This window comes from Vipera ursinii (assembly GCF_947247035.1).
Source record: "Vipera ursinii genome assembly, chromosome: 1".
Taxonomy (NCBI): domain Eukaryota; kingdom Metazoa; phylum Chordata; class Lepidosauria; order Squamata; family Viperidae; genus Vipera; species Vipera ursinii.
In genome coordinates this window covers 136392919-136418627 of record NC_139512.1, presented here as the reverse complement: position 1 = coordinate 136418627, position 25709 = coordinate 136392919, and the positions used below count along the sequence as shown (strand labels likewise).

The window sequence follows — 25709 nt, the reverse complement described above, 5'->3', positions numbered from 1 at the left end:
AACCCATAGCCTTCATATAGCTTACACTTCAGTTCTAATTGTGGTTTAAAATATCTGCAAGGCATCAGGTTGCTTAACTCTGGATTAAAGAAGTAACTGAAAAAGTATCTGTTCAGTGTCTGTCTTTTGTTCAGTGATGTTATTTATTAAGTGCTTTGAACGTGCCAAATTAAGTCAAAAAGGTAAAACCACTGAGGCGGATTGGTAACCTCAGAATCAACCTATTCTGCTCTGAACCTTAGTTACCTTAGATCTGGAGGTATTGCCTTGGTTATGTATCTTCATCTACAATTTTCCACATCTTAACACATAAGTAACTACATTATTCCTTACATTATATTATTTTTATCACTTAGCAAGTGTGTGAGCTTTTTCTGAAGAATAATTTCCTTTAACAAAAATAAGAAAATAAATCCGTTATTGTGGTGGAAAAAACACAGCAAAGACTACTGTGATTGTACTTTGCTTTATACATCTAAAGCCTGGCCTGATATTCCAAGAATAAACCATTTTTTTTAATTCATTCAGAAACTTTCCATGTAATTTGTCCTGGAAACACTTTCATTGTTTCTTCGTCTTTCTTTTCAGGAAAACAGTGTTTCTTAGTCATACGTCAGCAGCAGTTTAACATCCAGGCTTTAGTGGCTGTGGGAGACCATGCAAGTAAGCAGATGGTAAAGTTTGCTGCCAAGTAAGTAAGCAATTATATCCTGTTACCACAGTGGACAATTGTGGGAATTCTGGCTCCTGGGGGTTGGGACCTTTTCACACATTAACATCAATGCTGTACTTGTTTTTTTAAAGTGTAGTTATTTAAAATTGTCAGTTCACTATAACACTGAACGCCTTACATTTATAAAAGACAAAATGGAACCCAGGCCTGAAGTTCATTCTGAGCTGCTAAAGGGACATTCTTTGCACAGACAGTTCCCATTTATTTCAGCTAGCTAATAAAACGATTGGCAAGTTCAGCTCCCAGACCTTATTTTCTTGGATGTCTCTGTGTCCCTGTGAACTCGGTCTCAACTTTTTCTTTTTTTTTTCTTATAAGTTATGAGTTCCTAGCTATGCGATGTATTTCATCTTGTCTAAAGAGCAAGGGCAAATTAAAAGGTGTTTAGAAGTTCAGCACTGTGATTTTTTTTTGTCTTAAAAGGGAAAGGATTAAGAACCTAATTTACATTCCATTAATTGGTCTCACTGGTGCTTAATCTTGTTCTGTGTAGGGTTTTTCTTTTTACCTCATCAAACATTTTCCTAATAGTAATTGACTCTGTTTCTGTTTTACCAAAAAGTACTTCAATCAGTGGGCTCCTCCTTTTTGTACATGTCTTTAAAATTTTGGCCTGATGATATGACAGTTTCCTTGGGTTACCAAAGTAATCTGGCTGGATGACTTTGGGCACACACTCTCAGTCCAAACCACCTCACAGGATTGTTGTTGTGGAGAAAATAGGAGGAGAAAGATGAGCTGGATATGCTTGCTGCCTTGAGTTATTTATAAACAATAGTAAAGGCAGGATACAAATAAAATAAATAAAATTTGGAAACAAGGACAGAATGCAAGACTTCCTGGAAACAAACTAAACAATGGAATTACCAGAGTATTTCTAAACTTGCTGTTAGAACTTTTTGAATTTGAATCTTTCTTGATGTTTACATTAAACGTGAGAATGAGAGAGGGAGTCCGGTGTTAAGGAGCCATTTTCTTCTAAGATGATACTTATGATTATTCACTTTTTAATTGGCATGTTGTATCCAGATTTAAGGATTACTTCAGTGATTAAAAATGTTCTAGTGCAAGATGTTTGAAATGCTGCTGTTCTCCTTTTGTCAGGAAAAAATGCACTCGCATGATAATCCAGGTTCTAGTAAATTGAAATCTCAGAACTGGACCCCCCGTTTTCCAGCCCTGTCTCAGTTGTTTTATACTATTAAAAATTACACTGTAAGCCTAAACTTGACCTAATATGTTTTAAAAAGCCGCTTCCCAAACTGAAGTAAGCCGAAATGTTAAATCTACCATTGCAAACGTTGGCTTCCCCCAAAAGCCAGTAAAAGCCACATCCAGAGGTGGGTGTCTATCTGTGGTCGAACCTATAGAAATATCACAAATGTAAATAGTTCTAGTGGGCAAGAGAAAGAGGTGATGAGATTTGTACTTTCTGAAAAAGAGAAATTCCAACAGATCTAGCTATTCAAATTGATGAAGATGATTACTTCTCCTTTCCGATCTGTTCTGACATAAATGCTTCACTGGACCCAATCTCTATTGTAGTATTCCTCAATCTGATGCCCGCCACATTATTTAGACACTGTTCCCACAATTTTGAAAGTACAATGTCAGAGAGAGTTTCTCCAACTATTGTATATGGTTGTGCACAAAATAAAAGCTTTCCATGGAGTTCTTATGGAATAAGATATGTGGGGTGTCAAGTGTTCCATATAGTCATGTAGCTTCCCTTGCAGTTTATAAACAGGCAACAGTTAATTCATAGAACAAGAACTTTGCTTAATAATATTTAGTAGAAGGAAGGCTAAGGTTACAACACCATTGCAACCAGCGTTTGCAAATGTACCCTTATCTGTTTTCTTCCCATTTTTTTGGGTCTAGAGCTAAAAACTCTTATGTCTTATTTATGAAGACATAAAAGGTTGCATCAGTTCCCTGTTTTGATAACTTTCAGCTCTTTTATTAGCCCAGTATGAGAAGTAATTCACACTGCCTTGGGAAGCATTGAGTTTGCTTTTTTTACAATAACTTTATTAAGGTTTACAAATACAAAGATGTATGTGTATATATATATATGTGTGTGTGTGTGTAAGTTGTTTATTGTTAAAATAGTAAAAACAATAAAACAACTATTTACAAACCTAAAACAACCTAGCTTTCGCTGGCCCACTGCCAGCATCATCAGGGTAAATGCTAGGGGGTGGGGAGATTGTTTATAAACCTTGTTGACTCAGTGTCCTGCCCATTGATTGTGTGATAGGGCCGCCCGTCCTAACTAACCATAAATATCCTAGCTGTCCTGCATCTCCTTGTGCATGTTTCAGTCCTATTGCTTTCTTTTCTCCTGTTGTTCCTTTCTTTGCCCCTTCTACCTCTGTCAATCTTACCCTTCGTTGTTGTATCTCCTCACCTGCCTTTTTTATCCTCTCAACCTGCCCTCCCTGTGTCCAGCCATGTGATGCTATGGTTATTCCATCTTCCAAACGCCCCCCTCCCGCAATCATCATAGGCTGCGTGTCTTGGGCTGGCGTTGTATACGCCCGCTATGATGTCCTTTCCCCCTGCCTCGTCCGCATGCAGTGGATCAGAGTGGCTGCTGGATCATTTTCCATCTTGTTGCGCTGTTCTCCTTCAGCAGGTTGCTCCTCGCGTGTAGGTGTGCACGTGCGTTGCGGCATCCTCCCTCCCTCTCTCTCCGTGTTCTGTTGATTGGAGTGTTTACAGGGTCATTCCTGATCTTGTTCCACCATCCAATTGGCTGTTGTTTTATCTTGCTTCTCCTTTCTGCAGGCCACTCCATCCTCCTCTACTCGTTGTTTTTCCTCCAGGGTTCCCTGCATCACTCCACCCTCACCGATCTGTCGTATCCCCTCTGGACTTCGGGTTGGGCATGCCCATATGTATGCCTGCCTCGCCTCCCAGTTGTTCCTGTTTCTCCGCTCTTCGTCCAACCGATTCCACTCTTTCCAGCCAATCTCTGTTTTCAAATGAATGTACTGGATGCAATCCACTCTCTCCCCACCCCTTTCGCGTTTGGCTATCAGGAGTTATTGCAGACTCACTCCTCATCTGTTCCCTTTTCCTGGTCTCAACAGGTTGTTGTGTATCCGGCTTCCTTTCCCTCACATGGGTAGCATGGCTGCCATCGTCCTTGGCCCCTCTCCTAAGTGCAATCAGTGTTTTGGGTTGCTCTTCATATGCTCTCAATGTTTGATAAGCTGGTGGTAGCTCTATGTGCCAGTTAATCGAGTGTGCGTCTGAGAACCAGGCTTCCCTAAGCAGCCAACCTCCTTTGGATGTATCCTGGGCGATAGCCTTCGTCCCCCTGAAGTCAAATGAGTGGCCAATGCCGGCCATGTTTGCGAGTACTGTTCCTGCCTTTTGACAGCCAACCTATGCTCGTGAATTCTGGTCTTAATCCGTTTGGCCGTCTCTCCGATGTAATTACATTGGCAGTCCTTACATACATACTAAAGGTAAAGGTTCCCCCGCACATGCATGCTAGTCGTTTCCAACTCTAGGGGCCGGTGCTCATCTCCGTTTCAAAGCCGAAGAGCCAGCTCTTGTCCGAGGACGTCTCCGTGGTCATGTGGCCGGCATGACTAGACGCCAAAGGCGCACAGAACGCTGTTACCTTCCCACCTTAGTGGTCCCTATTTTTCTACTTGCATTTTTACGTGCTTTCGAACTGCTAGGTTGGCAGAAGCTGGGACGAGTAACAGACGCTCACTCTGTTACACGGCACTCGGGATTCAACCCGCCAAACTGCCAACCATCTGATTGACAAGCTCAGTGTCCTAACCCACTGAGCCACTATGTCCCTTCCTTACATACATATGTATGTATGTATGTATGTATGTGTGTTTGTGTATGTATGTATATGTGTGTGTATATGTATATATGTGTGTGTGTGTGTGTGTGTGTATATATATATATATATATATATATATATATATATATATATATATATATATTCACTTTATAAACCTTTCTATTTTAAAAAAACTTCTATCTTTTGTCCCATGAAATAGTGTCCCACAAGTTGATTCCTTATCATTTTCCCTTTGTCCCCTTTCAAGAACAGCTTCAGAAGTTTCTCATCTCAGAAAGAGTTTCCTTGGTTTCTCACATTCTTTTTGTAAATCCAAGATAAGGCGCCTTTCCAGTTCACTCTTCTGATTTATTATTTGTATGTCCCCTTTAATTATTAAGACATCGACTGTTTCATTCATAAATCAATTTTGGTGTTGTTTTCCATATCACTCTTATACACGGAACATTTTAAAATCCACTTTCAGATCCACAGCATATTTTACCATACCACTTTTGTAAGTAGTATTTTTTAAAACTTCACATTCAGATCTGTCTCAGTTATTCTCCTATATTATCTGCTATACTGTATATATTATTTTATAAATATGTGGACACTCTGCAGGAAGTATTCTTTCAGGTACATCTGGCCCCTTAACTTTCCAAGATCCACATTCTATTCCCCCTTTTGCATTGGAGTTTCTTTCATCCAGGATAGAAGGAGCTTTTTCCCAGTGATGTAATACACTTGCCTTTCTGAAGGTTCTTAACTCCAAAGAAATCTGTAACATGCAGCTTCCTAAAGTAGTTAAGAGAGAAAGTAGGCGAAGCCACTGTTTCTCTAAAAAGTGGCAAACTGTGGCTTAGGCACAGTTCCCCCAATCCCCAGACCTCTCAAACCTGCTGATGAAGTGTGTTTCACAAAGGTTGTTGTTTCATGATCTCTTCGTAGGGAGTTTCTGAATAGAACTAAACACGGGTGATCCTTATTCTTTCCTTAATTTGGAGAGGAATTCCAAGGAGTCAAACCATTCACTAGCTCTATTTCAGCTGCATTGACTCCTCAAAGAGCAGAGCCGTGCTCAGTCTGTTGAATTTGGAACAAGCCTTATGCTCCTGGATTTACCCACAGATGCAGTACAGTTTGTGCTGTGTGTAGTGTTTATAATAGCAGTACTTCTCCCAAACCTCCCAAAATTAAGTAAAAGTGGTTTCTTTTTGGTTAATGATACAAGAACCCATTACCCAATCCCAACAGGGACAGTTAAATAAGACCTTTCTGATAGTGATAAAAAAGGACTTTCTGATAAGCAGTTTTGGGTAATGACAGAAAACGTTTGGGAAGCACTGATGGATAGGCTCAGGACAAACATACTCTCACTTACACATGATTGACAGCCATCGAAACCTTGATTGAAGTATAGCAATAGCAATAACATTTTAGGCTTATACACCGCCCCCATAGCGCTTTACAGCATTCCCTGGGCAGTTTACAGTGTAAAAGCATTATTTGCATATTGTCCCCAGCAATCTGAATCTTCATTTTACCGACCTAGAATAAGAAAGCTGAGTCGACCTTGAAGGATCGAACTCCAGGCAGAGTTTGTCTGCAATACTGCTCTTTAACTATTGCATCACTCCTCTAGAATGGAGGTAGTCATGATAGAGCCAGATATCAAAGGCAGTAGTGTCTGAATCCTATATTAGGTCAAGTGGTGTTATGGCTATAGAGGCTCTGGGGTGCATTCTTTAGGTAATAACATGGCTGGAGAGTTTCGGTGTGGATCACTCAGATGATTACTATCAGGTCTTCATGTAGGTTGCCTCCCTCAGGTATGCATGACTGCAAGTCCCATACTGTATGTCAGCTAAGTGGTGTGACCAGTGGCTTACTCTAAAATGTGATAATCATGAGTTGGTGTCTGAGGAGCACCATTTTTTCCTCACCTCTGATCATACATATCTGAGTAGTGAGCAGCTAGCTATTGGTAATCTGGAGGCTTAGTGAAGGGGAAGAAGAAGGTAGTAGTAGTAGTAGTAGTAGTAGTAGTTGTTGTTGGAAGGGACCTTGGAGGTCATCTAGTCCAACCCCCTACTCAGGCAGGAAATCCTATACCATTTCAGGCAAATGGCTGTCCAGTCTCTTCTTACAAACTTCCACTGTTGGAGCATTCACCACTTCTGGAGGCAGGTTGTTCCACTGGTTAATTGTTCTAACTGTCAGGAAGTTTCTGCTTAGTTCTAGGTTGCTTCTCTCCTTGACTAGTTTCCATCCGTTGCTTCTTGTCCTGACTTCAGGGGCTTTGGAGAATAGCTTGGCTCCCTCTTCTTTGTGGCAGCCCCTGAGATATTGGAACACTGCTATCATGTCACCCCTCACCCTTCTCTTCGTTAAACTACGCATACCCAATTCCAGCAACCGTTCCCTATATGTTTTAGCCTCCAGTAAGAAAGTAAGTTAGTAGTTTTGCCAGATTTAATAAACTAATGCATCAAACAAGAGCATGTCTTCTAACTCTGGTTTTGCTCAAGTTAGCTGTCTGAGACAACAAAATATATGTTGGGGCCAATGTAGCTGCATAAAATAAATCCCATTTGTTTTGAACGTTAATAGAATAAAATTCAACTTGAGCATTCTGTATTCTGCTGGTATAAAATCTGAACTGTTTTTAAGTGTTCTGGTCATAGAAAACAGAAGAAGAAATTAGGAACTAGCTGTAACTCCCTTGCTTTTCACTCCACATCTTCAAAAAAAAAATAGTGTGCCGAGGGCCTTCCTACCAGGCAGACTACAGAAAATTTGTCTTAGGGGATGGTTTTAAAAACATTCTTGAAACTATTCAAACAATTTTCAATCGGAAACAGTAAAACCTATTCTGTTCTCACCCAATGAAAAGTTTTCCTAAGTGACAATCTGTTTTCAAAACATTTCTCCATCCCCCCCCCCAAAAAAAAAGAGAGAGGAAAAAACAGAAGTGTTTTTAGATTAAGTAAATCTGGATTGCGCAGCCCACAGGTTATAAAACAAAGAAAACACGCTAGTCTTTTCTACATTCCTTTCAATGAACACATCTCCCCTAGGATATTTTGAGAACTCTTTTTGGTAAATACCTGGCTTAGTTAGGAAGTCTAAACAACAGATTTGATGAACTTTGTATTGTAACCTATTGTTTGGTTCTAATGTTTGACTTTACTCACAGGGATGGTTGCTAGCTGGGGGAGGGGGTGTCATTTCATGCACTTCTCCAGGAAGTTACCAAGGGTCAGGAGTGACTCAAAGGCATTCATGTACAACCTGCATGCTTTTTAATTACACTAATAATTTTACAACAGTAAAACATATGAAAGAAGAAGAACATATGAAAAATGTACACACATTCCAGAGCTGAACAATTGTATCCAGATTAATATAAAAAAATTTCAATATCAAATAGACATTGAAGTTCCATATCAGCATCTCACAGAGCATGGGCAGAATTCACATGCATGCCAGTATTTTAAAACAACAACAAGAACAACAAGCAAACCCTGGAGGATCAGCATTAAGGATAAAAGATTGAAAGCACAGGACCCACAACTGTGGGTAAAAGCAATTCTTACTAATAACTTGCCTTCCCCATAGCAGCGTGTCTGGTGCTTAACATCTTTTTTGTTTGTTTTTCTTTTTGTTTTTATACACTGGCCCCTATTGCTCTATTGGGTAAGCAGGGGGGGAAATCGAAAGAATCAACCCAGTCTTAAGTCCCAAAATAAATCTGTATTGGGAGAGCCCCAAAGAACTTCTATTGTGCGATGTTTTATAGAATTTATGGCTGCTTCTTAATTTTATTTCTGATTAGCTTTCCACAAACTGGGAGAGAAGAAAATTTTAAAAATGTTAAAAAAATGTTGCTTCTTTTTGAGGATTCATTAACATGCACACACAAACAAACAACCTTGTGTTGAGTTAATGAGTGGCTTTTCATCCTTTTTCAAAAAAAAAACCCTGCTTTGAACAGCTTGTAAGAGAGATGTGCCTATAATATGGAAAGAAGAAAAGAAGAGTTTTGGAGGTCACGCCGTTGTTTCCATTTTTCTACAACGTTCCCTTGGCCAACTATATAATAGTTCCTCTTTTTTAGTATTAGCACATAACCGAGAACTTTCATAACTGTGGGGAAAACTATTGGCACAGTTGCACTGAGCTGATGGTATTTTGGCTTTCATACTGTATGTAAATTCTGGATAGTTCATTTCTACTGCATATTCGTTATAAGAAACCGTTTCTTAAACGGAAAGAATTTTGCAGACTTAATAGCGGTTAAGAAAAAAAAAGAGTGGACCTGTTATGTCAGAAGCTCAAAGAAAAATGGGGTGGAGTTGTTTAAGCTATAGACATTTTTTTTGTATAAATGTTCATCTTGCTTTTTTAATGCAAGAACACATTGATTGCAGGAGATGCCTCACAGCTTTAGGCTTTTTCTTTTTCTTTTGCTATATAATGGGACCAGATTAAGATTGCCATTCTTACTATCTCACATGTAAACCATGTATGGGATGGTGCTGTTCAGCTGTCTTTATTTTACTCACCTCACCCTATTGGAGACTGCATTACTTTTTAATTCCCCTTTTTATAGGCCAGATGATTTCTCACTGGTGTATACAACTGAAAACTCACTTTTTTTTACATTTCATTTCATTGTTGTATTATCCTAGAATGCAGCATTTCAAGATACTTATTTTACAAGACTTAATTTAGTGTACAATTTGTTTCAGTTGGACATTTTAATTGCTTCATACCTCAGGAGCATTAGATAATGCTCCTAATTAAAATAATGTTTCTAGTCAGAAGCTAACTCACTGTAAATCTGGACAAGCCTACAAATACATAATGATTAATTGTAAAACTAGTTAGTTTTATCTAAAACAAAAAGCAAGATGCTTTGACATTGGAATAGAGTAGAGTGAAATATTTTAAGGGGCATTCATTAGTATTGCTAATTTAAAGGATCCCTGAAAATGTTAGTTAGCCCACTCAGTGTTCTCACATATTTTTCTGTCTCTGGCTTTAGTGTTCTAATCTAGTTCTCTGACTGAAGATGGAAAATGATAGTTTAGTGTTGGTTTACTAAGATCTTGAATCACATTTGTAATCATGTTTCTATTGTTAAGATGCTGCCTAGCATCTGGAATTAAACTGCAGTACAGGTCTTCCTTTTAATTGTAATATTGAACTGCATTTAAACTACATAGGACTGGAAACAATGGGCTGAAGAATAAACGTATCCACTGCTCATTCTCAGCCTATTAAACTATAGTTTAAGACACTAAGTAGGGGGAAAACACCATTGTCATCTGCTGTTCAACTTTTTAAAAGGAAGACCTCTAGAGCATAACTTACTTGTAGATAGATAGATAACCTTCATTGTCATTTTTACTGTGGGTACAATGGCACACATTAAAAATGAAATTTAGTTGCTTGCTCTCAAAGTGTACACAATGAGATGAAATTTGATGAGATGATCAGATGAAATTTGTATTACAAACCATGCAACGTTCTTGCCCAGATTTGATTTGTTGGTAAAATGTTGAGATTTAGGAGAACATTTTATAGAGGTAACATCAATCCATCACTCTGTTTACTAGCTCTACTGTAAGATAATGATCCAGTTCTCCAGAAACTGTCATAAAGATTAGTGTTTGTAGCTCGATGTTTAATACAACAAGAATAGTTCTCAGGTCCAAAGGAGGTGTTGACATGTTTATTTAGCCTAATTTCCCTGAGGAGTTTTAAAAAAAATCAGCTGCTGTAAATATTTTAACATTTTGGAAGAACCATATTTTATTTAGCTGGAAAATAAGTATATATTTTCAGGTATTCAACAACTTAACAAAAAGTAATATTATCAGTACCCTAATTTCCAAATTCATAGTACTGTAATTTATATAAATATTGATTGCAAATATTGATTACAAACTATACCATAATCTCTAACAGCAGTAATTGGAACATTAATAATATAAAAAATATCTAGTTTTTGCAAATAAAATTAATTCTTAAATGTTAGACTCTGTAATTCTGTTTTCTGGATCTACACAAGTAATTTTTACTTTATAAATTGTTACTAATTTGTTTAGCAGTATCAAATTGATTATCAAGGAAAAAGAAATCCAACTTTATACTTGGGTTTTATTTGGAGTTCAGAATTGCAGACCAGGACATAAGTGGGGAAAAAAAGATAGTTTCAAAATGTTTTACAAAACATAGGGAGGGGGGAGGGTCCCTTCTGATCGACAAGCTCAGTGTCCTAACCCACTGAGCCACCGCATCCCTTTTGCTCTATATGTATACAGTATTATAGACAAAGATTTTAGCCCATTTTATCATACGTTCTTTCAGCAAAAGCTTATACATTTTACACGTTCATTGCTAATACATAATTCTGTTTCAAACTCAGTCTAGCTTTGTTCAGAAACATGAAATGTTTTATCCACTTTAAACTTTGCTGCTAATTGTACATAAGAAAACCATTGACAAGAATATCCTTGTTATCAAATCTTTTGATTTCATTTTACAATCCCCTTGAAAAAAAATCTATTATATCTTAGTATGTTAACTATTTGTGCTTATTTATCATTTCTTGTCTATAGCAAGATTCTTGTGCTAAAAGCCATGCAGGTATTTTGGGCCAAAAACTGAGTTTATATTTATTCCATACTAGCCTATCTAACATAATGATGACAGTTTCAAAATGTATGATCATCTTTGCAATTGATCTGTTCACACGTGTCAAAAGCAATCTTGGCCTTCATGGGTACACTGTTTTCAAGAGAAGAAAAAATAGAAAAAGCGGTGGGAGAGGAAGAAAGGGGTACTTAATCACTTTTGTTCTGGCCCTACCTGCTGCTTACTTTCCTTATGCCTGCCTAGGCAGGCAAACATGAGCAGGTTACATCCTTGATAGAAAAAAGATTGCTTATTCTCATTTTAAGTTTTAATTCATTTGGATTTCAAATCCTTTCAGTCCCAGTTAGCATGTTAAATGGCAAGGGATTATAATCATAGAGAATTTCTAAAAGCTCCATCAAATTATCTAGCTATGTCTGAAGTTATATGCTTTCAGGTATTAAACGCAGTATAAAACTATAGTTACCAAGTCCCTATGCATTTTATGTGCTAAAGTGATAAAATACCCATTCTGTGTTTAATTCTCCTTTTTTTTTTTTTGCTTTAATGGTAGCAAAAAAAAATTACAGTAATACATTTTCCTTACTATATTCTTAGTTTTCTTTCTTTACTTTTTTCTTTTCCACACTTTTTTCTTTTTATTCTTTTATTTTTAGTTTCTATTAATTTCTTTGTTTTTAATTGTGATGTTTAATAAAATTATTATAAAAGTAAAACAATCAAAAACATGGAACTTCCTAACTAGCAATATTTTCAAGATGAAAGACTTCAGATTGCAGATGATGAAATTAATAATTAAATACACTACCAAGAAACAAATCCAAAACTTTTAAAAACTGTTTCAAGAGAACCAGGTTTATGTGGGGTTACAAAAATGTGGGAAATGCAGTTTATAATGTTTGTTCTGTAGTTGAACAGCTCATTTTCGAATAGCAATAATACTTAAAATGAAACCAAGCTTACCTGTTCACTAGTATGCTAGATTTCAAAGTTATAAATAACATAATTAATTGCCTACAAACTGTAACTTAGAAAATAAGCTATGTTTAGTTAATTAAAAACAACTTTAAAGGCATTTGTTTCCTAACTAGCGAAATGAAGGTTTTTTTAAAAAAAAAAGAGAAAAAAATGTGTTTGAGAAAACTGATTGAAAGTGATTCACCGCTAAGTGGGGACTGTGGGTTTGAACTTGAGATCCAGAGTTGTTGCTGAAAGATGTTTGTACAGATCTCACCAGACTGCAGTCCTGTGGTTAAAATTGAAAGTCTTGACTAATATTTGTATAACTGAAGTTGGCATTTGAAAATTGAAACTGAACACTATTTGACAATTGAATGTAGGGCATTTTGTTTATGGTTCCATTTCAACATCACTTCAGCTTGAAAATCCTAGCTTAATGAAGACCTATACCCGGGGTAGGCAACCTCGGCTCTTTTATGACTCATGGACTTCAAGTCCCAGAATTCCTCAGCCAGCTGTGCTGGCTGAGGAATTCTGGGACTTGAAGTCCATGAGTCATAAAAGAGCCCAGGTTGCCTACCCCTGACCTATACGAACAAGCAGTTATTCCATCTGTTAGAGTTTACAAGCGCAAATGGCATGTGCGGGTAAGCAGATTACAGGTAGTCCTTGACTTACGACCACGATTGAGCCCAACATTTTTGTTACTGAGACATTTTTAAGTGAATTTGCCTCATTTTATGACCTTTCTTGCCACCGTTGTTAAGTGAATCACTACAGTTGTTAAATTAGTAACATGATTCTTAAATGAATCTGGCTTCCCCATTGACTTTGCTTGCCACTTTGCAAAAGGGGATTGCATGACCCCCCAGGACACTGCAACCGTCATAAATGTGAGTCAGTTGCTAAGCATCTGAATTTAGATCACGTCACCATGGGGGTGCTGCAAAGGTCATAAGTATGAAAAATGGTCATAAGTCACTTTTTTCAGTGCGATTGTAATTTCAAACAGTCACCACCTGTACACATTTTTAGAGATGCCTTAGTAACATCCTTGGACATTTACTTGATTCCAGAGATTTGAATGATCAAACAATATTGTCCAAATCCTGCCTACAATCAGTCCTCAAACTTGCAGCCATGGAAGCACCCCATAGTCATGTCACAATTCAGGTATTTGGCAAGCAGCATGCATTTACGATGGTCATAGCAATCTGATCACATGATCTCAATTTGCGACCTTTACAGCTGGCTTCTGATAACCAAAATCAATAGGGAAGTCACAAGTTGTGGCCACGTTGACATGTTTCATTATTTATTTATTTTTGTCTGTGTCTGTGATGGAGTTGCTGCTCCCAATTGCAGTCGGTGAGGATTATATTTCTGTTTTAACGCTTCCCAGAAATAAGATACAATGTTTGAATCAGACATTATTTTTAACTCAATCCCGTTACTAATTTATTGTAGGAAGTAATTTAACAGAAATATTCCTCCTCAATTTATTTTACACTAAAAATGTCTGTGGATTCTTTTAAAAATTATCTGCAGATAGTCCTCAAGTTATGACCAGAACTGAGACTAAAATGTTGGTCATTAGGCAAGTTATCACACGACTGGACCTCTTTTATTTTTATTGCAGTTGTTAAGTGAATCATGCAGAGATTAAGTGAATCTAACTTCGTCAGTTGACTTCTGGCTTGTCAGACTATGGGAAGGTCACAATTGTGACTGCAAGACCCTGCAACCATAATAAATGTGAGCTGGTTGCCAAGTGTCTGAATTGCAATCATGTGACCACAGGGGTGGTGAGACAATCATAACTTTGAGGATATATCATAAGTCACTGTTTACGAAGCTGTCATAACTTTGTTAAACAAATGATTGTAAGTCAGGAGCTACCTATAGCTGTCTTCATAACTAAACAACTGTTCCAAACAGAAATGAATCTTTGAGACAATTACTGATTTTGTTTTTATTGACAGCATCAGCAAAGAGAGCATTGTTGACGTTGAAGGTGTAATAAGAAAAGTGCCAAATAAAATTGGCAGCTGCACCCAGCAAGATGTTGAACTACACATTCAGAGGGTAATATTTTTTATAAGCAAATTAAGATGTGCCATGATATCATTGTTTCTTGTTACCACTCCTTAACTGCTGTCCTTTTGGTTTACATTTGTAAATAACAAAAAAAACACCACCATCATTTGTGCAACAAATTCAACTGAAATAGAAATCAAAATATAAGGCAATGAAGATTTGTTTTCACCTGTTCTAAATTGGTTTCTAACAATAACAAAATATATAGGCTCTGTTTTTCTGTAGGTATGGCTAGTTCAGAAGATATATAATGTAATATAAACATTTGCATCCTTAATACAAGCCACTTAAATTCCAGCTGTCTTTTAAACAATTTCAGAAAGTGTAACAGTAGAAATAATGGGAGAAGTCCAGGCTCCCAGTGAAGTGAAAAGCAAATATATAGGGAACCTTTTAGGAATTTTGCAATATTGGGGGTGAATTATGAGCACACCTGCAAATTTGCTGCCTAGGTGGGACTTACATATTCATAGAATCACTGACATGATTGGGGTAGTCAAGCACAAAACACTTGTGTTCGGGATGGTGATGTTGGTTTCATGCCAACTCCGCCAGCTCATAATAAAATTCTGTATTACTGTATTTGGTTAGTTTTCATATTTCTAACATAATTATTTAATAAAAAGATAGCACTTTTAAAAATAAAATCCAAAAACTGTATAATAAAAGACATTATTAACCCAACTTAATAGCTTAAAAAATAACGGTCCTGAAAGAATTGAACTGTTTTGAAAATACAAAATCAGTTTCAGTTTTAGCAAAAACAAACAGATAAATACTGTTGCAGCTGAGTGAGAGAGAAGCAGCTGATGTCTCGAACAAAATTATAATTTGCCTGTCCTGTCCTGTTAAAAGTGTAAAGTATAAACATAAACTTATATACAAATAATATAGAAATCTCCTGGGGGAAACATAGGAAGAAAAGGGCAAGAAAAAAATAAAAGAAAAAATAAGTTCATAATCTGAGTAAATATTTAGGAACCTGCTTCAATAAATGATTGATAGATATCTACATTTACTCTCTCTTGACATATTCTTAGAACTGACTTTGTTCCAATGACAGATGACTGAATTTGTTTTTGTTAGAAACCAATGTAGAACAGGGGAAAACAAATCTTCATTGCCTTATATTTTGATTTCTATTTCAGTTGAATTTGCTGCACAATTTATAAGGGACTAACTGTCAAAACTTCGAATATAGGACACAGGTACTCCCCAGGTAGATCTGTCGGAATTTCAGTCACTAAACGACGTCATAAGTCAAGGACTACCTGCAAATGCATGTTGCATCTTTTTTTTTAGGCCTCCATAGTCTTTTAGTAATTGGCTTGGCTTCATATTTCTGACAGAACCATGTCTCTCTAAAGCACACTGTAGTTCCTGCAGTGCATTTATTATTTATTAATTATTTGTACATAGCAAGCATTTTATATATATATATATTTGTGTAAAAAAATTTTTAGATTGCTAACAAAGAATTAAAGGGAGACTGATATGCATTTCAAACTTATTTGTTTTCATCAGTCAGCCATACCCTTCTGAGATTCGAACCTGTGCTGATTGCACATTAGGCAGTTGTTTTTACCTCTAGGCCACAAACTCTCACTTTGTTAGCTGAGAAGCAAGGGAGATATGTGTTAAATGCTTGTTAACTATTTAGATTACCTTGCTAGGCCCCAAACATGGGACAAATCTTTATTTCCTGTTTCAGCCTAACCGAAGGCCATCGACAGGCAGTAGTCACAACAGTGACAGCTCATATTTGTGTAATTTTTTTTTTATTGTGTCTCTTTCAGATATATGTAATCAGTTTGGCTGAACCGCGATTGCCCTTGCAGCTGGATGATGCCATTCGGCCAGAGGTTGAAGGAGAAGAGGTGAAAATGTGTTTTCTAATAAGTAACATTGTATTAAAAATAATAAATGATTAGCCAAAGGCTTGAGATTTTAGCTGCCGTAAATAATACTGTTATGTTGAATCCTGAATGTTGGCCCATCCAGGATTATCTGCTTCCTAGTTCGTAAATATGGGAAATAATTTTTACTGCTTGATAACACATAGTGACCTGGCCTTAAGCAATGTCTAGTATGCCAAGATTTTGTGCACAGAGTGTGCTCCATGTTTATCTCCTGGTAATATGGAAATGTTCTCACAATTACTGTCACCTTATAAATTGAGCAGGACCTAGATTAATAAGGGAATTTTTATAGATACAGACATGTTCAGAATGGCCTTTCTAAACAGAAATCTCACTTCAAAGGGGACTTGATTAATCTTAAGGGAAAATGTATGTTTGGATTTTCTTGTATGTGTGTTCAGGAACAGGCTAAAAAAACGACAGCACTAGTTTCTTTAAAATTAAAGTAATTGAAAACTAACCCTAAGAAATGTTCTGAATATAGTCCAGAGGACAGTGGTTGAAAAAAGAAGTTTAGACTTCTTAAAAGCTAAGAATTTTTTTTTCTGAAACAAGTGTCAAAAGGGCCATTGTGGGATCTTAGACACAGTGAGGTTTATTTGGTTTTAAAACATTTCAAATGGCCAAAACTTCATGAGAATGCTGAAATATGGTGCAGTCTTTTTTTTCACCTGCAATGTTGCAAAATCTCATAAGATTGTAGTCAGTTAGTAATTTGTACATTCAGTGTTTACATTGGCTCACAATCCAAGATGTTGCATGTACCAAGCTTGCAACACATGCTTTAAGATGAGAGTGGGGAAAATATGCTCCTTCAGATGATGTTTTGCATTTGTCCCAGCCAGTATGAGCAGCGATAAGGCCTTCTGGAAATTGTAGGTCTATAGTGGATCTTAATTAGTGGAGAGATATTTTTGCTCTTTAACAGGTTTGCCATCTTTCGTTTTTGTTGTCAGAGTTTGATTTTGGTCTCTGTTTAAAAGGGCCTTTAAAACCTGATTGTTCCCTAGACCTTGGGTTAAGTGCAGTGGTGAGCCCCTGGTGGAAATGCTATTATTTGAGATGGCATCGGTTTTTATTTCTGCCTGGTGCTTATTTTTCTCTATTTAAAATTTGTTTTTAATAGTTTGCGCCATCAGAATTGCCATACAATCTAGTGAATTTATAAGTTTGATGTCTGACTGATTGAAATCTCTTGGAAATTATTAATTGGATGTTCTAATTCTATAGCCTGCTCAAAGCTTAGCCTCTGTATTCTCCACTTGAGACTGGCGATTAGGATGATAGAACCAACATACATCTGTTACTTGATTTTTTTCCCCACATTGCATTTCTGATTTTAACATTTAAATATCAAAACTGAAATACAAGAAGCCCTCATTCTGAAATACATTTATACAATATGCAATATATAGACCACATGGTTACATTTCTTGATACTGTAAAGTCAAGCACACTTAGTGTGTTAAGACACTTACTAGGTACAGTAGTCCTTGTTTAGTGACAATTCACAGGTATGATGGTGATGAAAAAGTAACTTGACCACCAATCCTTGCATTTACAACCTTTGAGGGTCTCTACAGTGAAGGAAAGCTGAATTAAGATCAAAAGTCCAGTTGTAATTTCGCTGTTCGCTTAATAATCAAGTTGCTGGTCCCAATTATGGTTGCTAAACGAGGTCTACCTGTTTCTGTGTCTTTGGATACTAAATCTCTGTCATATTTATGTCCTGAACATGCAATACAGTCAGCATTTCTTATGCTATAAAATATTTTGCTTTCTCCCTTTTTCCTAAATGTGGTTTTCAATATTTGTTTCTTTGCACCCATTCAGGAAGGAAGAGCTACAGTGAACCAGGATACAAGATTGGACAATAGAGTTATCGACTTGAGGGTAAGAATCCAATGACTTGGAACTGATCAAATTGTTCAAAAACTGGCAAGAACGGTATTATAAAAATGTACAGTATGTTTCAAAGGATGCATAACACATTGTTATAAAGACATTTTGCCTAACTGTAATCAAAAGTGTGGATTGCACAAAAATACTAAAAGGTTTTACTAGCTTATCTGTTATATTAGCCTAATTACAATTTCTGTGGCACCTGAAAAAATTGAACAAAATTTACCCAATCTCCCTTTCCTGAAACAATTTTGCTAAAATATTTCTATTCTAGAGCCTTCAAAATGGTTAGCTTCTCAGCTGACCAGTTGAAACTAACCAGATATGGTATCATATCATCTCTTCCAGTTTAGTTGAAACTATATGATATTCCTGCCATTAATGTAATTAACTTAATCTTAATTAATTAGCATATTCTTTTCAATAATCAAACCTTTAATGACTTCGGCATAATTTGTTAATTCTTTTTCTGGATACCATATACCATTTAGTTATCTTAATAGAGGTATCCAATTTTATTTACCGCATTTTCCAGCGTATAAGATGACTTTTTAACCCATTAAAATCTTCTCAAAAGTCGGGGGTCGTCTTATACGCCCAGTCGTCTTATACGCCGGAAAATACAGTAGTCTTATACGACGAGTATAGCCCAAACCCTATACCCGTATTTTTTGGACCATAAGACGCACTTTTTTCCCCCAAAAGTGTGGGGGGAAAACGAGGGTGCGTCTTATGGTCCGAAGCTGATCTGTATGGCCAGCCCCAACCTCCGCAAGTGGAAAGCAAGGGAGATTGCCAGGAGCACGAATCGGCACGTGCTGAGAAACGCCGATCTCACACTCCTGCATTCTCCCTCGCTCGGTTTCAGCTTCCCTTGCTACAAGAGAAAGCAGGCTGAAACGGAGTGAGGGAGATTGCCAGGAATGCGAATCGGCTGATCTCGCGCTGCTGCAATCTCCCTCGTTTCAGCCTGCTTTCTCTTGTAGCAAGGGAAGCTGAAACCAAGTGAGGGAGATTGCAGGAGCGTGAGATCGGCCGATTTGCGTTCCTAGCAATCTCCCTTGCTCCGTTTCAGCTTGCTTTCTGCAAGAGAAAGTCGGGCCGCAGGGCCGCCTCCACAGGTACTGCTCTAACGTGGAGAGGGAAGGACAAAGGGAGGGAAGGAAGGAAGGAAGGAAAGAAGGGACAATGGGAGAGGGAGGGACAGAGAGAAATAGAGAGAGAAAAAGAGGGAGAGAGAGAAGGAGAAAGAAATAGGGAGGGAGAGAAAGGGAGAGAGAGAAGCAGAAAGAAATGGAGAGAAATAGAGGGAGACAGAAAGAGGGAGAGGGAAAGAGAGGGAGAGAAAGAAAGGGAGAGAGAGACGAGAAAAAGAGGGAGGAAAATAGAGGAAGAGAGAGAAAGGGAGAAATAAGGGAAAGAGAAAAATAGGGAGAGAAAGAGGGAGAGAGAAGGAGAAAGAAAGGGAGGGAAATAGAGGCAGAGGGAAAGGGAGAGCGAGAGAGGGAGAGAGAGACGAGAAAGAAAGAGGGAGGGAAATAGAGGGAGAGAAAGAGGGAGAAATAGAGGGAAAGAGAAAAATAGAGAGGGAGAGAAAGGGAGAGAGACAAGGAGAAAAAGAGGGAGGGAAATAGAGGGAGGGAGAAAGGGAGAAATAGAGGGAAAGAGAAAAATAGGGAGAGGGAGAGGGAGAGAAAGAAGGAGAGAGAGGAGAGAGAAAGAAAGAGGGAGGGGGAGAGGGAGAAAAAGAGAAGGAGAGAGAGAAATTAAATTAGTAACATGATTGTTAAGTGAATCTGGTTTCCCCACTAACTTTGTTTGTCAGAAGGTTGCAAAAAGCGATCACATGACCCTGGAACAATGTGACCATCATAAATATGAATCGATTGCCAAGCATCCGAATGTAAATCACATGACCCTGGGATGCTGCAATGGTCATAAGTCACTTTTTTCAGTGCTGTCGTAACTTTGAACGGTCACAAAGTGAATCATTGTAAGCCGAGGACTACCTGTACTTTATCATTTTTTTCCTTTTTTGGGGGGGTCAGGTTTTTGACACCTTGCTGGGCGACTGGTGGTACTCGGACATTGCCTTGTCCTAAAAGTGGTACAATGGATGAAAAGGTTGAAAAGCCCTGTTTTAGTATACCGGTACTATTTGGTTCAGAATATTTTTTTTCTTGTTTTCCTGCTCTAAAAACTGGGTGCGTCTTATGGTCAGGTGTGTCTTATGGTCCGAAAAATACAGTAATTTAACAGGAAAAGTAGGGGGTCGTCTTATACGCCCAGTCATCTTATACGCTGGAAAATACGGTAGCTGTTTCTGATGCTCTACATTTTTATTTATTTATTATTTATTTTAATTCCATTTATATCCCACCCTTCTCCGAAGACTCAGGGCGGCTTACAAGCTTAGCAGTAGCCTTGGGGACAGTGAAATAGAAAATTTATGTAGAGTAACTTCAAGGTTGAATATATAAAGAAAATTGTATCTTTAACTGAAAGCACTCATAAATATATGTGCATGAAGAATAGGTGTCCGAAAGCTGCATTATGTAAATTGTACAAAAGAGAAATATGATTCATTACCAGACTTCTTCAGCTATATGCAAACCTGTTTTTTAATTGAATTAAATATTATGTGTAAGTTGTATGTCAATCATAGGATATTTTGATGTATTTGAATAACTATAATCTCACAATTATTAGGTTACATTTTCAATTAAAAATTAATATTTATAACCTACTCATTGCATTCTTCATCTAAGAATTAAATCTATCTCAAAGGACATTGACAATTTGCCATTGCTTTCTTCTCCTATATAATATCCTTAGAACTTCCTTAAATAAAAATAATTGTTAAAAATGCCTGAAATTATGCATTAGAAATTAGTATTCCTCCGATTGTGAGATTTCAGAACAAAAGCATTAAGATGTGTAAAATTTGTAGAATAGTTTCTGACCCCTTAGCTATAGCATCTTCATGCTGAAAGCAGGAGAAAACTCAAATGTGATCAATCAAAACCAGAAATCTTTGTTCCTGCTCAGCAGTTTGACTATAATGTATTCTACCACAAAACCATAGCTCATAATTCCAATTTAGAGTATCTTAATACATACAGATCATAATACATGCAGATACAGGAAGACACAAATGTTTTTGCTGGAGAGGTAATACAGCAGTAGGAAAGCCTTGTTATAAAACGTACTCATGTAACCTTCATAGAGCTAAAACTATATTGTAGTCTGGAAAAGGGTAGATTTTTCATATATTTGACATTTTTATTTATTTATTAAATGTATATGCCACCAAACCCTCACTCTGCAAAGTGACTCTATGTTTATTTACGCAAATAGATACAAGTATTATTTAATCTGTGAATGGGAATGTATTTCCGTATCTTTTACAGGTTTTAAAATAAAAGGTGAATAAAAATAATTCAACTGTTATATAGAAATTATTCTAGTCACAAATGTATGACATGGTGAAGAACTGTCAGAGACCTCAAGTTATATGTCAAGTATTTCCTCTATATTTTTCTAGCAGAGTTCAGGTTTTACAAAACCTGGATTGAATTTTATTAATAACTGTTATTTTAATTAAACTGGTTTAATTAAACCAATAAACTAACCAGGTCAAAAATGATTTCTTAAAAAAACCTGACTAAAATTGTTTTAACCCATAGAACAACTCATTTATAAGGCAAATGAGACTCATGGAAAATTCAGTAACTTTGTTGACATTCTCCAGTCTATGTAGAACAGATTGCATAAACCTTAAGTCAGCAGACATGAACTTTTGGGGTTTTGTTGTTTTGTTATGTAAGTTATTAAAACATCATGGAAAGTTTTTGCAAAGTATTACATAAACCAAGGGTCAGAAACACAGTGCCTGCAAACATTATGGCGCGAATGAATTTTACAGTTCTGCAGAATTTCAAGTTTAAGTAATAATTCAAAATAATCTCATAAGATTTTGAATGAGAATGTCCAAATCTTATGAAATTAAGATGATGTGGGATTTGCACAATTGTCTCAAATTATTTTTATTTTATTTTATTTTATTTTTCTATCAAACCTTTTAACTTGCCTGCTCCTTCGTATAGGTGACTATACCAGTGTCTGCCGTAGACCCCATCATTGACTGTGAACTCAAGATTGAAAGTCATTGGTTTGGATCTGGGTTAGATCAGATGGCATTAATGAAGTTGTTTAGCACTATTAACATATTAAGTATACATGCACCACAACTGAAGTGGATACTGTTTTGCCTTTTCTTTCTTTTCCAGAATCCCCACTGATAATTTTGTTCACACTTATGGGGTAGGATGTATGTATGTATGTATGTATGGAAACAACCTCATGAGAATTAAATTTATCTTTTAAATATTTTTAGCCTGTGCAACTATGCTATGTGCTGAAAATATATAGCCAATGCCCATTTCACGCAGGATTAAATGGTTCTTTCCTACATATAGAAAAAATGAGAGTAAATGAATAAAAATTAAAGTGATACTAGAGTTATTTGTATGTTGTTATGCCATATTTTCTTGTTGCAGCATGTTAACCTTTTAGGCTGATATAGCCCAGTCCCTAGTGATGGTTATCTTTCTGAGGGTGGTATAGATATATGGTATAAAATTTGTTTCTGAGTTAAGTTTGGATTGCTGGTTTCAGCAATGTGAATTCAGTTTTAGAACAATTGCCTTTCTCTGTTTTTCAGTTATGTTTTGAATTAATAACTCAGCATTGAGGGGAAGGGCTCCTTTTGGGAAAAACTCTCTCTACATACTGAAAACTCTTCAATTTCATTACTTCATCTGTTTTCATATTGATTGCTTAAATTAATTTTTCATATGGGTGGCATATGGATTAAACAAAAGACATATTCCAACAGACTAAAGTTGATGAGGTAGGAACCACTGAATCCCAGGCTAGAGAAAGATATTATGTAAACATATCCTCAGCCACTTTCCAAGGCTAGTGTCCACACTAGGAATCATAGCTGCAGGTCTCTTCTCCATTATCATCATCAGAGTTTCAGGGATATTGACAGATATTCTCATTCTAAAAGTACCAGTAAAAGCCAAGTACTTAAGTGAAGGCATCAGTAGATCTATTTAGAGTAGCAGCAATTACAATAGGCATCTTTGTGAATTGCCTACAGTTTTGCAGCTAGATCTATAGCAGGGCTTTTCAACCTTTTCACCCATTGTACCACTTTTAGGATATGGCAACATCTGAGTACCACTAGTCACCTAGCAAGGTGTCAAAATTTTGATGACCAAAAAAGGAAAAAAGTGATGAAGTAAAGGTAGTCCTCGACTTACAACAGTTCGCTTAGTGACTGTTCGAAGTTACAATGGCACTGAAAAAAGTGCCCCCCAAGCCACAGCCGAGCAAGACACCTGCCTGCCTGGCGGCACTCTTCCTTCTGTCCGAGGTTTCCATTGTTGTGAGCATTTCTGTTGAGGATTGGTAGCGGGGGGGGCTGGTATTTGGTTTTTATTCCCCCCCTCTGCTGGGTGGTTGCAGCAGGTTTTGGTCACTTCACATGACCCTGGGACACTGTGACCATCATAAATATGAATCAGTTTCCAAGCATCTGAATGTAAATCACAAGACCCTGGAGATGCTGCAACATTCCAGCTGACCGGCGCTTCTTCTGGGCTCAGCAGAAGCACCAAGATCAGCGCTGAGCTCCAGCTGGAGCCTGGAGTTGGTCCTGGCGCTTCCGCTGAGGCCTGACAGCCCTGCAGCTCCAGCCATCTCTCGCTCAGGCTTATGCAGTGCTGCTACCAGTTCAGCTCATTCCCCTCCCCCGCTACCACTTTTTTTGGATGGTCGCGTACCACCTGCCAGGTGCCAATGTACCACAGGTGGTACCCGTACCACTGGTTGAAAAGCCCTGATCTATAACACTGGAAATGGTGACACGAACCGTGCCTATGGCTCAGATATTGGGAGAAGGGCCACCAAACAAAATAGTTCATTGCAAAGACAATGATGGTGGGGGGTGGGGATGGGGAGATGAGGAGAAAGAGAAGTACCAGACCACATACATACGAGGGCAATTTGGAAATAAACCTCCATTTGGTTATCAATGACAGACACTCACAGATACAGAACTTTTATTATGCACATTAGAAAACTACAACATTACATTACTGTATGACATAATCGCCACTCAAATTGAGGCACGTGTCATAATGTCTTACAAGGTTTGAAATTTCTTAATAGTAGTTGCTGGGCGCCAAATCTGGGTTGTGTGATCAAAAACATCCCAATAGAATTGCTTCAAAAATTCTTGGGTGCGTCTAGTGGTGTGCGGGTGAGCATTATCATGAACCAACAGTACACCGGAAGTGGTGCCATAGAAAATCCCACCAAATGTGAAGATGCCCAAGGAGTACTGCTAGTGAAGTTCATAGAGCGTGGTTCGACCATCACTTCAGAAATCAACTGTAAAACATTACAAAACAGACCATCCATAGCAAGTGTCGGGGCATTCTGACTTCTGGTGTGTTGGTTCATGATAATGCACACCTGCACACTGCTAGACGCACCCAAGAACTTTTTAAGCAGATGTTTTTGATCAACCCTCCCCATAGCCCAGATTTGGCGGCGAACGACTACTACTAAGGAATTTCAAACCTTGTAAAACATTATGACAGGTGCCTCAATTTGAATGGCAATTATGATGATAAGTAATGTAACGTTGGAGTTTTCTAACGTGCATAATAAAACTTCTGTATCTACGAGTGTCATTGATAACCAAATGGAGGTTGAATTGCCCTCGTATATTGGAGGCTGGGAGATGGGGGAAGCATTTCCATGAGCTAAAGGTTTTACATTGATTTTCTGTATGGAGACACTTCATTTGCTGCCCAAAAGAAATTACCATTTTACTAATTGGGCCCTTGTGAATATGCCAGCTTTCAAATTGTACAAGAAGGCTGCAACATTTTCCTTAAATTTAAGCAAAGTATTATACCAACATAGAATTATGCATATGTGAACACCAGAGATGTACTTGAAAGATAAAATATTGCCTCTAGCTTTCCAAAAGCAATATTCACGTTTTATGAGAGGCAGTGAGGCAAGGAATTTCACAATTATCTAAGGCTTGTTTTTGAAACTTAAGCTTCAGAAATGTATTTCACATGTTCTTTAGCACACTTTTCAGTTCAGTATCTTACTATATATGTTGCAAAGAAATGGAAGATCCACCAATAAAAGTTTTCTCTCTTTCACACTGCATTCCATTAATTTAACACTTTTAACACTTTTCCAATTAAGCATTAGTTAATTGCACAAGAGAGCAATACAAGTTTGGAGATGAGAGCGGAGTGTTAGAATGGGAATTTGCCTATAGTTCTCTAGTCTAGCCAAGTTAGAAATATTAATGTTGCTTTTTGGAGTAATAGATTCCAGCTCTTTAAATATAATTTTGATATAAATATACTGTTAAAGTGTTTAACAAACCATGGCTTAAATGTGCTTGCTATGTCCAGAGAATTCAAGCGTTTTTTCCTCCTTCCTATATTGTGCCATGATAGATGGAAAGACTTCTAGTTAATCTGTATTGGACTTGCATAAAACGTATCCTGTGAACTATTCA

General features: G+C 37.4%; 1 protein-coding gene across 1 annotated transcript in view; it reads left to right on the top strand.

The window, feature by feature from the left end:
* Positions 1-25709, top strand: part of DARS1 (aspartyl-tRNA synthetase 1) — a 71171-nt gene that overhangs the window by 19990 nt on the left and 25472 nt on the right. Inside the window, exons 4-7 of the mRNA XM_083349258.1 lie at positions 589-691; positions 14153-14255; positions 16064-16144; positions 18020-18079. Coding sequence (XP_083205384.1) covers positions 589-691; positions 14153-14255; positions 16064-16144; positions 18020-18079 — 347 coding nt within the window. The remainder of the gene's footprint in view (positions 1-588; positions 692-14152; positions 14256-16063; positions 16145-18019; positions 18080-25709) is intronic.